At 41.0% G+C, this 14444-nt stretch overlaps 1 protein-coding gene across 6 annotated transcripts in view; it reads left to right on the forward strand.

The window, feature by feature from the left end:
• The window catches only part of LOC139382701 (fibroblast growth factor 12-like), a 134368-nt gene extending 122899 nt beyond the window's left edge, over nt 1-11469 (forward strand). For all 6 annotated transcript variants that reach the window (XM_071126803.1, XM_071126802.1, XM_071126799.1 and 3 more), the window contains 2 exons: nt 7878-8076; nt 8893-11469. In XM_071126803.1, the coding sequence (XP_070982904.1) occupies nt 7878-8076; nt 8893-9038 (345 nt within the window). In that variant the 3' untranslated portion in view covers nt 9039-11469. The remainder of the gene's footprint in view (nt 1-7877; nt 8077-8892) is intronic.
• The last annotated feature ends 2975 nt before the right edge of the window (nt 11470-14444 follow it).

Raw genomic sequence — 14444 nt, forward strand, 5'->3', positions numbered from 1 at the left:
AATTTGCACGCCCAATTTTTCAGTTTTTGATTTGTTAAAAAAGTTTGAAATATCCAATAAATGTCGTTCCACTTCATGATTGTGTCCCACTTGTTGATTCTTCACAAAAAAATACAATTTTATATCTTTATGTTTGAAGCCTGAAATGTGGCAAAAGGTCGCAAAGTTCAAGGGGGCCAAATACTTTCGCAAGGCACTGTATAATGCTTCAACTCAAAATAACAGTTATTTACTCAGGAATTATAAGGGGGAGCCATACATGATTAGCAGAAGTGAATGTTAACAGTGGAAGCAGCCTAAGGCGGGCAATCTGGGTTATTAAACCTTAGAGGAATAACTGCTTTCATTGTAGGAGATAGAGATATAAAGAAGTAAAATGTTTGGATTGGATATAATAAGTTCATTAGAAATAGACAATCAGTGGCGCCTCCTCAGAGGAGGAAGGGGAAGGCCATCCTCAGTGAATTTCAGAAAAAAATTAAATAGTGAAACAGTAAAAAAAAGTTATCCTTTTTAGATAAAACTATACTAACTATATTCACGTCACCAAATAATTGATTAAAACATACTGTTTTGCAATGAAGGTCTACAGTAGCCTCAACAGCACTCTCTGGGGTAGCACCATGGTGTAGGCGGAGAACAGCTAGTTTCTGTCCTCCTCTGGGTACATTGACTTCAATACAAAACATAGGAGGCTCATTGTGCTCAGGTTTATTAATGTGTCAGTTCTAGTAGCTAGCTATGTTGACCAGGGGCGCAACTTTGGTTTTAGAAGTTTTTTGGGCATCTGACGCTCATTTTCTGCATTTCTACTAGGGCTGTCCATGACAAAAAAATAAACCAATCAATTGGTGAAAGTTTTCCTACGATTATTTTTCCATGTATAGACATGTGTTTTAATAAAATCAACTAGGCTATATCTACTGCACTGGTCTGATGCTTTAAGCATGCTGTTTGATTAAATAAGTAAGACACACAAATGACTCAAGAAGGAGCCAGAGATCAAGATAGCCTAACTAGAAGAAAAAAAAACTCCCTCTGCTGCTGGCCTTCGCAGATTCTGCTGTTAAGCTCCTGAAGTGACCGGTAATAGGCTACACCAGCGGTCAGCAACCTTTTCCATTTAGAGTGTAAATTTATCTTACCATTTCTACCAATCTATGTGGCAGTTATGATTTTGATTTGTACATTTTTGTGGAACCGTTTAATTTCATTCATAATAGTCTTTGTATCTTAAAATCATTGTCTGAGGTTAATCTACATTATATCTAAATCTAAATGAAAATTATACAAATATAAAATGAACTGTTATTGCCATTGCCAACTTTAAAAAATAGACTACATGAAGCCAACATAAAAACATTGCAGCCTGCAAATTAATAGCCTATAAATCACATTGGCTACTCATGGCCTGTCTGCAACGAACTTGAAACATTGTATTAACTGGGTCACCGAAACTCACACTAGCAAACTTGAAACATTGTATAAAATATTTTGGGCCCTCAGAGTTTCCCGAGCCAGTGAGCTTGGGACAGACAGCTGTAGGCTATTTGCGCAAGGGATAAGAAGTAATCAGGTATGACTATTCCACTGGATCAGAGCATTACATTTTTCCCTTTCAGGCCAAGTGGTTATCGAAAGAGAGAGAGCTGGAAATATTGTTAAAACACTGAGGAACTATTGTCATTCTCAATTGATTCTAAAAACATACTTTGTTCACTTGCTGTTCAGAATTATGTTGAGAAGCTCCACAGCTCATTAGTGGTGGTGAGTTAAGACAATCAGAAATACTAATCAGACATCCCTAACTGGGCACATTTATAGGCCTACATTTGCACGCAGGCCAGGTAAACTAGTCCTACTTCTATATCCATATTCAGGTGCAGGTCCTTACTCAACATTGACAGGAGCATTTCAAACGAAAGACGATCTATATATTGACAAAATTCATAAATTGAATGTAATAAACAAAAACGTGTTTCTCACAAGTGTAGCATAGATTGGGATTGCTGCAAAACACATGTCCAATCCGACAATGAGAACGGTAAATAACTGTAATAATAATATATTGAAGGCATTAACAGAAATTACCGTAAGTTAACGGTAAATGTGGGCTACTACTGGTGATATATGTAATTGGGAATTGATAGTCACAGCAAACAATGCACACAATGAAGTTATGAAACAATGAATACCTACGAAATGGCTGGAGAGAAGGCATTCTGGAGAGATTTACGTGCCCTGTGCATCTGAGCCACAATCCGCATATTCTTGGACCGTGTCCCTGTGACCTCCTCCATGGATTAGTCCTCTGAGGCAGATGCAAATCAGACGGGTGTCTAGTGTGCCATGAAAAAAATGTATCTATTTGCGACTGCTGCACTAAAAAAGTATTTCATATAAGGCACCCAGACCTTGTAATAAATCAAATCAAACATAACTTGACATTTCTGCCAACAATTGTGACATTGTGGGAGGATAACCAACCTTCCAATTAATGGCAATGCATTTCTTAGCTGCTATAGATGCCAGGTTACACAGTTTCATCTGATAACATTCTCCAGTATTAACTTTTCCAAGCAAACAAAAACAGGGAGAAGGGAGAATCTGTATACATGCTAAGATAAAATAACATACTGTTTGAAAGAATTCAGCCAGCCTTCAAAAGATCATAACATGCAAATATGTCCCCTTTTGTGTCCCCCGGCTTCTTCATCTGCGGGATCGTCTAAGACCAGCCACCCAGACAGCTGATGAAATTGAGGAGTATTTCTGTGTGTAATAAATCCCTTTTGTGGGGAAAAACCTATTCTGATTGGCTGGGCCTGGCTCCCAAATGGGTAGGCCCACCCATGGCTGCGCCCCTGCCCAGTCATGTGAAATCCATAGATTAGGGCCTAATGAATTTATTTCAATTGACTGATTTCCTTATATGAACACTAACAAGCGCATGTTGTGCAATGGTGCTTTCCATAGGGAATCACTAAACCGCACATTCTCTTGAAAATAGATTTCTAGCATTAATAGCAACTCAGTAAAATTGTTGCATGTTGCGTTTTTATTTTTGGTCAGTATAGTATGCTCTATGGATGGTCTTAAACTGCAGTATGTCTGAGATTACATGAACATGACTGGGCATTCAAACGTATCTGTGTCCATTTATCATCATCATCAATTGTGTCTCTCAGGTCTTCCTCACAGTTTTGTTTGACATTTTTTGTGTCATCAGGAAAAGCTTCTATCAACCTTGGATACAGTTTGGAAATCAACTTGAGGTTTGTCAGACTGCCTTTAAATAGTTAAAAAATGTTAAGCTTATTGCTTGTCCAATGTTTGCTGCACAGAGAGAATAAAGTGTTGTATCTGAAAAAGTCACAGACCGTCACAGACTGGACTTCCCTGGCTGCCTGACCCTGCCGAGACCCCTGTCACCATCGGATCCTGTTCAGATGAGGCATGATAAAGAATTACCTTGGTGTACATTTATACATTATATTATTCAAGAATAGAATCAATGGTTCAATAATTGAAATTACCATTATTTCCAGATCTCAGGCTGTAGCTTTAAACTGCTGTCCTGTAGCTACTGTAGGACTACCCATCAATTCAAGATGGAACTTTGTATCCATTCACAGATTGTTATAGATAATATCCTGTATAATTCACCTGAGCTCCGTAGACTGGTCTTCCTTTGCTGTCTGACCCTGCTGGGACACCTGTCACCACCTGATCCTGCTAAGACATGATGAGCATAGTATTGTGTACTAACTGTGCACCATGACAGTGTAGCCTGTAGAGCTGTTTATACCATGTAATTGTGAAAAGTAGGGAATTTGCTAAGGAAACAGACAGATCAATAACGTTACATTGCTATACTGACTCTAATAAAAACTTGCATTGTGCTGTCAAAAAAACATCTGAATATTGGTCTTCAATCATTTGGCCTCTGGTTTCATTGTTTAATTCAGGTCTAGTGTGATTGAGGCAAAGATAATAGCTAAAGTTAATGAGCTAGCTAGCTAACGTTAGCCAGCTTTTACCTCTGTTGAAACGGGACAAAAAGGCTAGAAAACTTCCATACACATAACAGCTGTTAGATACAGCTACATGACAGATAGCTAGAGACTAGAGCTGAACTGGCTGTGGTAGCTACTAGCTAGCTAATTCATTCTCTTCAGTCGAGAGGGGATGTTACTGTAGCTAACATTACATGTCAGTTACACTACTAGTCCAACAGAAGTTACCTTACAAGCTACATCAGTCAATTAAAGTATAGCCAGTTTTGTCTCTGCTTGCTTTTACACCTCAGAGACAAAGCACAACACACAAAGAGACAGCAGCTGCAGACAGCAGCACCATGCCTTTCAGAAGCTGCCTTCACACAGCCTGTCCGCACTGTGGACACTCTGGTGTCCGTGCGGTCCTAAATCCAGCCGGCTGAAACTTCCAAACAGCCTACCAGACCGCTCTGAAGCGTCTGCATGGTCCGATGCCGCTTTTGGTATTACAGTGCAAAATGATAAAAGTGGGGGGACAAAAATGCTATTTTAGAATGTGAGGGGGGGTCATGCCCCCCCCCCAGTCCCAATTGAAAGTTGCGCCCTTGATGTTGACTATAATATTAGCTAATATGGTGACAACGATGTAGGCTGTGTGTAGAGATTAGCGGTTATGGTATGGCATGGAACGTTTTTTTTGCCTGGTCACAGACAGCTGTTTTATTGTGTACTGAAAAGGTGAGAGGAGGAGAGTGCATAGATACGAGAACAAATTATACAATGAACTGTTTGTATGTGGCTGCTATGAAAGTGAACTGTGTTTACGGTGATCAGGGATGTATTCATTCCGCCAATTCTGTTGAAAAACGTTTCTTAAACGGAAGCAAACGTAACGGAACAGGGATTAACATACCTGAATTTGTCCAATAGAAACTCTTGTTTGCAACTGTTGGACTAATGATTACACCATAGATCAGCTTGATGCAGGCAAGAGTGTGTCAGGTGGTATTGAATGTGTCACTGTCTGTCACCTTGATTACTCAATATTTTCTCTCGCCCTTTGCACCTAGGTTGTACATTTTCATTCGTAGGGTAAATTGTAGCAACCTCCAATATGCTGTAATAGAAATAAGGCCATGCTCCTCCCTCATCTTAAACGTCACCGACCGCCACTGTAGACAATGTACGTTTTTATTCATTAACGGTGATCTTATATCTGAATAGAGTGATCTGGGTTGGGTGGTCAGATGGTTATATAAAAAGCCAGGACCCTTGACCAAAGTTCACTGTCTATTTCATTGCATGTAGCCTTCTACTATATTCTCTACGTTTTCTTTTCCATCCCTCAATTTCCCACTGCTCTCCCTCCCTCTCTTCTCCCACTGTCCTCCACGCTGTCTTCCTCACAAAACATCCCTTGGAGCTCAAGGAAACATTACCATCTGCTGAAATAATGGAGGGGTGATGTTAGAGATAATGTTGTCAAGTTGTATTTCAGGAATATTAAACAGGGCGATCTCTGTCTTTTCGTCCATGTCTACAGCATGTGTCAGGTGTGTGTGTGTACACACTACTTGAGGTGTTTTGTGCTCTGATTAATCACATTCTCCACCCTGTCCACCTGTGCACAGCTCGAGGGTACTATGACACAATGGCACAGTCATCCAATTCCAAGGCCTGGAAAAAAGGAGAAATCTAGATCAAATGTTACTCTCTGTAGTAAGACGTACTCTTAGAAAAAAAGGTTATTTGGCTGTCCCAATAGGATAACCCTTTTTGGGTCCAGGTTGAACTATTTTGGGTTCCATGTTGAATCTTTTCTGAAAAGGGTCCTTACATGGAACCCAAAAGGGTTCTACCTGGAACCAAAGAGGGTTTCTTCAAATGGGGACAGCCAAAGTACCCTTTTAGGTTCCAGATAGAAAAAGGTGGTAAGAGTGTAGGATCTTCTAGAGGTCGACTTGGATTATTCTGCAAAAATTCCACCATTGTACCATTGTAACAATTCCACCATTGTTTTATACCTGTAATACCCAGTGGATGGGAATGTGGGGAGGATGTGCTCATTGTGATGTCTGGATGTAATGTAATGTAATCATAGCAAACACCCATAGCCCATCCTCCTAATTTCTTACATCAACAGCCTCCACTGGTGACACCCCTTCAGGCAAAAACCTAACATAGCTGTATTCAGACCCCTTTTTCTTATTTTAAAATGAATCAAAAAAAATGTTCCCTCAACCTACACACAATATCCCATAATGAGAAAGCAAAACCAGTTTAAAAAAAAAACATTTTGCAAGTGTATTACAAATAAAAAACGGAAATATACATTTACATAAGTATTCAGACCCTTTACTCAGTACTTTGTTGAAGCACCTTTGGGAGCGATTACAGCCTCGAGTTTCTCCAATTCTTCTCTGCAGATCCTCTCAAGCTCTGTCAAATTGGATGGGGAGCCTCGCTGCACAGCTATTTTCAGGTCTCTCCAGAAATGTTAAATCGGGGTTCTAGTCCGGGCTCTGGCTGGGCAACTCAAGGACATTCAGAGACTTGTCCCCGAAACCATTCCTGCGTTGTCTTGACTGTGTGCTTAGTGTTGTTGTCCTGTTGGAAGGTGGACCTTCGCCCCAGTCTGAAGTCCTGAGCGTTCTGGAGCAGGTTTTCATCAGCGATCTCTCTGTATTTTGCTCCGTTCATCTTTCCCTCGATCCGTTCATCCCCACAGCATGATGCTGCCACCACCATGCTTCACCGTAGGGATGGTACCAGGTTTCCTCCATACGTGACGCTTGGCATTCAGGCCAAATAGTTTAATGTTGATTACATTAGACCCGAGAATCTTGTATCGCATAGTCTGAGAGTCCTTTAGGTGCCTTTTTGCAAACACCAAGCGGGCTGTCATGTGCCTTTTTACTGAGGAGTGGCTTCCGTCTGGCTACTCTACCATAAAGGCCTGATTGGTGGAATGCTGCAGCGATGGTTGTCATTCTGGAAGGTTCTCGCATTTCAACAGAGGAACTCTGGAGCTCTGTCAGAGTCAAGTTCTTAGTCACCTCCCTGACCAAGGCCCTTCTCCCTCGATTGCTCAGTTTGGCAGGGCGGTCAGCTCTAGGAAGAGTCTTGGTGGTACCAAACTTCTTCCATTTAAGATTGACGGAGGCCACTGTGTTCTTGGGGACCTTCAATGCTGCAGACATTTTTTGGTACCCTTCCCCAGATATCTGCCTCAACACAATCCTGTCTCAGAGCTCTACGGACAATTCCTTCGACCTCATGTCATGGTTTGACATGCACTGTCAACTGTGGGACCTTATATAGACAGGTGTGTGCCTTTCCAAATCATGTCCAATCAATTGAATTTAACACAGGTGGACTCCAATCAAGTTGCAGAAACATCTCAAGGATAATCAATGGAAACAGAATGTACCTGAGCTCAATTTCAAGTCTCATAGCAAAGGGTCTGAATACTTATGTAAATAAGGTATTTTTGTTTTAATTTTTAATACATTTGCTAAAATGTCAAAAAACCTGTTTTCACTTTGCCATTATGGGGTACTGTGTGTAGATTGATGAGGAAACATGTTTATTTTAGAATAAGGGTGTAACGAGACAAAATGTGGAAAAGAACAAGGGGTCTGAATACTTTCCAAATGCACTGCAACATAAAATCAATGTCCATTTTTGGTTAATATTTATTTTAGTTGTCAACAAACGTGAATTCTACTTGAAATAAACAAAACCTGTGTTCGTTGACAACTTTTTGCCTTTTCAACTAAGAATTCCATTGATGTTCGACGTATTTTAAACTGGTGGGCTAGATCTTTGAACACTGTACTATCTGATCTCAAGCGTTGTCTTCCTCTCTTTGTTCCTCAGGACTTGTTCACAGTAGAGGCAAAATTCAAGGAGTCTGTTTTTGAGAACTACTATGTCATCTACTCATCGACGCTGTTCCGGCAGCACGAGTCTGGCAGGGCCTGGTACCTGGGCCTCAACAAGGACGGCGTTGTCATGAAGGGCAACCGGGTGAAGAAGACCAAGCCCTCCTCACACTTTGTGCCCAGACCCATCGAAGGTGAGACCGAAACACCGTCTGGCTGCCAGCCAGCCACACTCAGGGCTTGATTCAAATGCAACACCTGCCATACGTCAAGTCAAGGTTTATTTAAAGTAGGAGTCATAACACACTTTTACAAGCCATAGCTATGTTAATGAAGCATCTTTGTATCTGTTTATAAATGACCCAGCAGGTCAAAATTGTCATGGGACATTATAACGGCATTCTGTTTGGTGTAATGTAAGATTGCCAGATTACAAGAATTCTGTTTGTTTGAGAAGACCTCAATGTGCCTTTGATAGATTTGAGTCCTCAGATACAGGTACCCAGATAATCCATTCAAGTTTGAGAAGCTAAATTACTTCCTCGGTACTGGGAAGCAGGGTTAGGGTCAATTTTATTTGAATCATGCAATTCAGGAAGTGATCTGAATTTTAAATGGTTTAAATAAATAGGTTATTTTCAGTTTATTGAGAAAACATTGAAAATATATTTTTTTTAATTCAATTATCTAATTGGAATTTCAGTTTATTTTTTGAGTTGACTGACGGCAATTCTAATTGACCCCAACCCTGCTGGAGGTTCAAATGTTGTGTGTGTTTGAACTAAACTAACTCTAAACTAATGCTGAATCTCTCAATTAATCTCCTCTGTTTTTTGTCTCTCTTACCTCCTTTATCTCCCCTACTCTCTCTCATTGTCGTCTCTCTCCCCTCCCTTCTCTCCCCTCCTGCTCTCTCCTATATAAATATTCCTTCTCTCACTCCTCTTCACTCTCTACCTCCATCTCTCTATTTTTTTCTCACGTTCCCCCCTCCCCCGCCCTTTCTTCAGTTTGCATGTACAAAGAGCCATCGCTGCATGACATCGAGGAGAAGGGACGCTCACGAAAAAACTCAGGGACTGAGGCTCCCACTCTCCTGAACGGAGGAGAAAAAGTGGTGGGGCAGAACTCCACAGAGCAGGATGGTGGCTCATAGCCTGCACATCGCCCCACGTATTTCTTACACCTTGTTCAACGACAACAACAACGACCATAAACAACAACAAACAACAACAACAACAAAAATAGAAGAAAAAACATACAATTACGAAATTCTTGCCTGTGAAATATTTTAGAAAAAAGGGAGAAAATATTTTTAAATCAGGACATTGAATTGACATTTTATGCAAAAGCCTGATATGAGTGTGGCACCAGGGAGTTCGTCCTCCTCATCGTGACAATGTCAATGTTTCAAAGCTTTAAACCATGGTAGTTCACACACATTGATTTTATGAATGCAACAGCACTTTCACGTACTACTTGTGTTGTTAGAATCATGAATTAGCATGGTATTGTAATTGATTTAGGGCTTTATTCAAACAGATCAGCTTTAGTCGACATCCGCATAGCAGTTGTTTCGGCGGTGTCGGAGGTGGAACTGCGTTAGAGCTGTCAAATCGACAAGAGGCTCCTGGCATTATACCTAAAACAGACATTGCCGTTTAAGAGAAACGTTCAAACACTGGAATGTGAGATGTCATTTACACCTCGATTAGGCTGATCCTCCTAATTTTGTTTTAAATTTGAGCGTCATTATTTCTGTATAGCCTACACTTGCTCGTTCTGAACTTGGGTGTGGCTTCGTGACAATGATCAAGAACAGCTGCTCACCGATTTGACAGCTCCAACCCAGTTACACCTTCGACACGGCCAAAACATCAGCTGTGCGGTTGTCGGCTATAGCCAGTTAACGCTTGATCTGATTGAATCTAGGCCTAAGGCTCTTTCCCCTCTTCCTCCTATCATTACTATAATTTTCCTTTTGGGTTGGGGAAGGGAGGTCATGGATGGGGTAAAGGCAGGGGTTTGGCACGGGGAGGTTCTTCTGCAGACACTGCTGTCAGAGGGGAATAGGCGTGTATCACGAATCCTGCTCTCTGATTTGCTATGATGCTCTCATGGGGAAGGGGACGGGCAAGGGGTATCACTGGGGTGGGTCACAGTACTCCACAGTACCAGTCATTTGTTGGGCTTGATGGAGTTAGCTACCTTTCCAACATTAGGCTGGTCACATGGTACACTTTAGTATTATTGTTAGCCACTTGAGCTGATAGTGCAGCCACTCACAGAGCAGTCACATGCCATGGTCAAGATGTCTGGGTTGCGGTCATGCTGGTCCAGAATTGTCTGTGAGACAGACATGTAGAGTTCTGATACTGCACATAGTACAGTAGTGAAGGGGTACGCAGATGTTTTTTAAGCCAAGAAACATTATGTACAGAATGAAATTCTGGAAGTATTGTTATTGGTGTGCTGCTTTTTAAAAATTGTTTGCTACACTAAAAAGCATTTGATCGAAAGACCCAGACAATGATTTGAATGTGAGAGATGTGATGGACACACTTGAAGGATCCTGAATGAGGGGACAGCTAGGGCTAACGAGAGCAGTCAAAGGTCAAACCCTGATGTCATATGTCATGATACTTACTGCTGTCATCAAAACCTGAGTTCCACACCCAGGTATACCTTCAGACATCATCCAGGAAGTCCTTCATATTTCAGTGGGACCTCCACTTATAATAGCAATCTAGATTTTTGTGAGTTGTGCTAAAAGCACAGACTGCTTTCTCAACCATCCAAATCATACAATGTGTCATTGTATAAACCTCAGCATTCCTGTGTGATAAGTTGCACTACTGGGAATCTGTTATACACTGCCCTGATTCATTGTAGACTCTGGATCCACTGCTGGGAATATCTATACGCACTGCCCTATATCCTATTGTCTTATTATCTCTTTACTTATCACAGTTAAACTCGTCATGACTCGGTCAACCAACACTGGAGGAGAGTTTTTAGATATGTTTAAATTAGCCTATCAAGGAGTCATGAGGTCTATGAGGTCGTCTCTGATTGGCTGCTGTGCTAAAGGAGGCCTGGCCTGAAAACGGGTTCCCCCCTGAATTTTCTTTGTGTAAATTGGTGATTTTGCATTTAATTGGTGTACTACTACTCCACAAAGGAGAGAAATTATCCAATCACTCCTCTGAGAAGTCTTCCATTGGGGAAAATGACACCAGCACTAGGACTAGTTGTGTTGGAGAGTTGGGTCATTGATATGAGGTCAGGTACATGGCATACAGGCAATGAATGGTATGGGGGCAAAAAGAGCCCTGCCTAAATGTGTACCGGTGTGTTTGGATATCTCATCAAGGAGGTAGGCCCTTTGTCGATTTCAACCTGATCATGAAGGGTATAACGGAAGGGTGCGATTAATGCCATATTTACGGTAAATGGTCCTTCTATGTGTTTGCTAATGTTTGCACCTTTATTGAAACACCTTCATATGCATAATATAATAGAAAAACATTGCAAATAAACAGCAGGATGAAAAATATAACTGAACAATAAAAAATAATGATACCAAACCTCAGTCTCTTTGGCGTTTTATTGTTCCTGTAGTTTAAACAGGAGTCTTTGACTATTGAATGCCTTTGACCTGACACACCCACTGAATTTGGTAAATATACACTATGGAAGTTTAATTGCTAAATGTTTACGTAAAATGTCTTGAATGTTGATTCATGAATATAATGTAATATTAATCAATTTCCTATCATGAAAGTACTCTACTACAAGTCATTAGTTTTAGGCAAATAAGGTAATTGGGTAATTTTCTGGACAATATTGTAGTGAAGTAATATTTGATATATATGCATATTATACAGTGCCTTCGGAAAGTATTCAGACCCCTTGACCTTTTCCACATTTTGTTACGTTACAGTCTTATTCTAAAATGTATTAAATAAATACAAATACAATCTACACACAATAATGACAAAGCGAAAACAGGTTTTTATACATTTTTGCAAATGTATAAAAAAAAAATAACCGTGCAATTTACATAAATAATCAGACCATTTGCTATGAGACTCGAAATTGAGCTCCTGTGCTTCCTGTTTCCATTGATCTTCCTTGAGATGTTTCTACAATTTGATTTGAGTCCACCTGTGGTAAATTCAATTAATTGGACATGATTTGGAAAGGCACACACCTTTCTATATAAGGTCCCACAGATGACAGTGCATGTCAGAGCAAAAACCAAGCCACAAGGTCGAAGGAATTGTCCGCAGAGCTGCGAAACAGGATTGTATCAAATCAAATCAAATTTATTTATATAGCCCTTCGTACATCAGCTGATATCTCAAAGTGCTGTACAGAAACCCAGCCTAAAACCCCAAACAGCAAGCAATGCAGGTGTGGAAGCACAAATCTGGGGAAGGGTACCAAAAAATGTCTGCAGCATTGAAGGTCCCCAAGAACATAGTGGCCTCCGTCATTCTTAAATGGAAAAACCACCAAGACTCTCCCTGGAGCTGGCCGCCCAGCCAAACTGAGCAATCGGAGGAGAAGGGCCTTGGTCAGGAAGGTGACCAAGAACCTGATGGTCACTCTGACGGAGCTATAGAGTTCTTCTGTGGAGATGGGGCAACCTTCCGAAGGACAACCATCTCTGCAGTACTCGGGCCGTAACAGTAGAGTGGCCAGACGGAAGCCACTCCTCAGTAAAAGGCACATGACAGCCCTCTTGGAGTTTGCCAAAAGGCACCTAAAGACTCTCATACCATGAGAAACAAGATTCTCTGGTCTGATGAAACCAAGATTGAAATCTTTGGCGTGATTGCCAAGCATCACGTCTGGAGGAAACCTGGCACCATCCCTACGGTGAAGCATGGTGGTGGCCTCATCATGTTGTGGGAATGTTTTTCAGCGGCAGGGACTGGGAGACTAGTCAGGATCGAGGAAAAGATGAACGGAGCAAAGTACAGAGAGATCCATGATGAAAACCTGCTCCAAAGCGCTCAGGACCTCAGAGCGAAGGTCCACCTTCCAACAGGACAACAACACTAAGCACACAGCCAAGGCAACGCAGGAGTGACTATAGGATAAGTCTCTGAATGTCCTTGAGTTGCCCAGCCGGAGCCTGGACTTGAACCCAATCTAACATCTCTGGAGAGACCTGAAAAAAGCTGTTTAGCAACGCTCCCCATCCAACCTGACATAGTTTGAGAGGATCTACAGAGAAGAATGGGAGAAACTCCCGAAACACAGGTGTGCCAAGCTTGTAGCATCATACCCAAAAAGACTCGATGCTGTAATCGCTGCCAAAGATGCTTCAAGAAAGAACTGAGTAAAAAGGGTCTGAATACTTATGTACATTTAAAAATAAGGCTGTAATGTAACAAAATGTGGAAAAAGTTAAGGGGTCTGAAAGACTTTCTGAAGTTACTGTATACTCCCCACATGCGACTTGTAAGAAGACTAAGCAATTAACCCATTCAATTAATTATCTGACTCCATAAAGACAATACAGCAATAGGCCAGAGGCTATAGTTAATCATGTGCAATCAAGTATTATGTGTTTAGCTGACTAAGATCAAGGAATGGTCATGAGGATTGTCTATGTCAAAGGCACAAAGATTGAGTTGCAATTAAAAAACATTATTCTAAGCATGATCAGAGAGGGAGAGAGAGAGTCAAATAAACCATGGCTTGTGCCATGGCCAATAGCTCAGAGAGGGAGAGAGATAGTGTAGGTATCTCACCAGTGCAGGTTAGGAACAAAAAAAGAGAAAATGAATATAAGACTCTTAATAACATCTGAGTTGATTGGATTCCAAATCTGAGATTTGAGACTTTTGCTACCCGAAAGTATGACGAGGGTGTTGGCAAGACAACACAAAGGATATCCTTGATACAGTTGATTAGAGTCACTTCAATATTAGGGGACTCGAGAACACACCAAGAAGCAAAAATTCTGTGTAGCTTATTTAATATTACACTCCAAAATGTGTAAAATGTACCAGGCCTATTGCTTTGTAGAGCCGCAAGACGACTGATTTAGAGAATATATATATACACACACACACACAGTGGGGCAAAAAAGTATTTAGTCAGCCACCAAGTTCTCCCACTTAAAAAGATGAGAGAGGCCTGTAATTTTCATCATAGGTACACTTCAACTATGACAGACAAAATTAGAAAAAAAACATCCAGAAAATCATTTTTAATTAATTTATTTGCAAATTATGGTGGAAGTATTTGGTCACCTACAAATAAGCAAGATTTATGGCTCTCACAGACCTGTAACTTCTTCTTTAAGAGGCTCCTCTGTCCTCCACTCGTTACCTGTATTAATGGCACCTGTTTAAACTTGTTATCAGTATAAAAGACACCTGTCCACAACCTCAAACAGTCACACTCCAAACTCCACTATGGCCAAGACCAAAGAGCTGTCAAAGGACACCAGAAACAAAATTGTAGACCTGCACCAGGCTGGGAAGACTGAATATGCAATAGGTAAGCATCTTGGTTTGAAGAAATCAACTGTGGGAGCAATTAT

This window comes from Oncorhynchus clarkii, chromosome 24, assembly GCF_045791955.1.
Source record: "Oncorhynchus clarkii lewisi isolate Uvic-CL-2024 chromosome 24, UVic_Ocla_1.0, whole genome shotgun sequence".
NCBI lineage: Eukaryota > Metazoa > Chordata > Actinopteri > Salmoniformes > Salmonidae > Oncorhynchus > Oncorhynchus clarkii.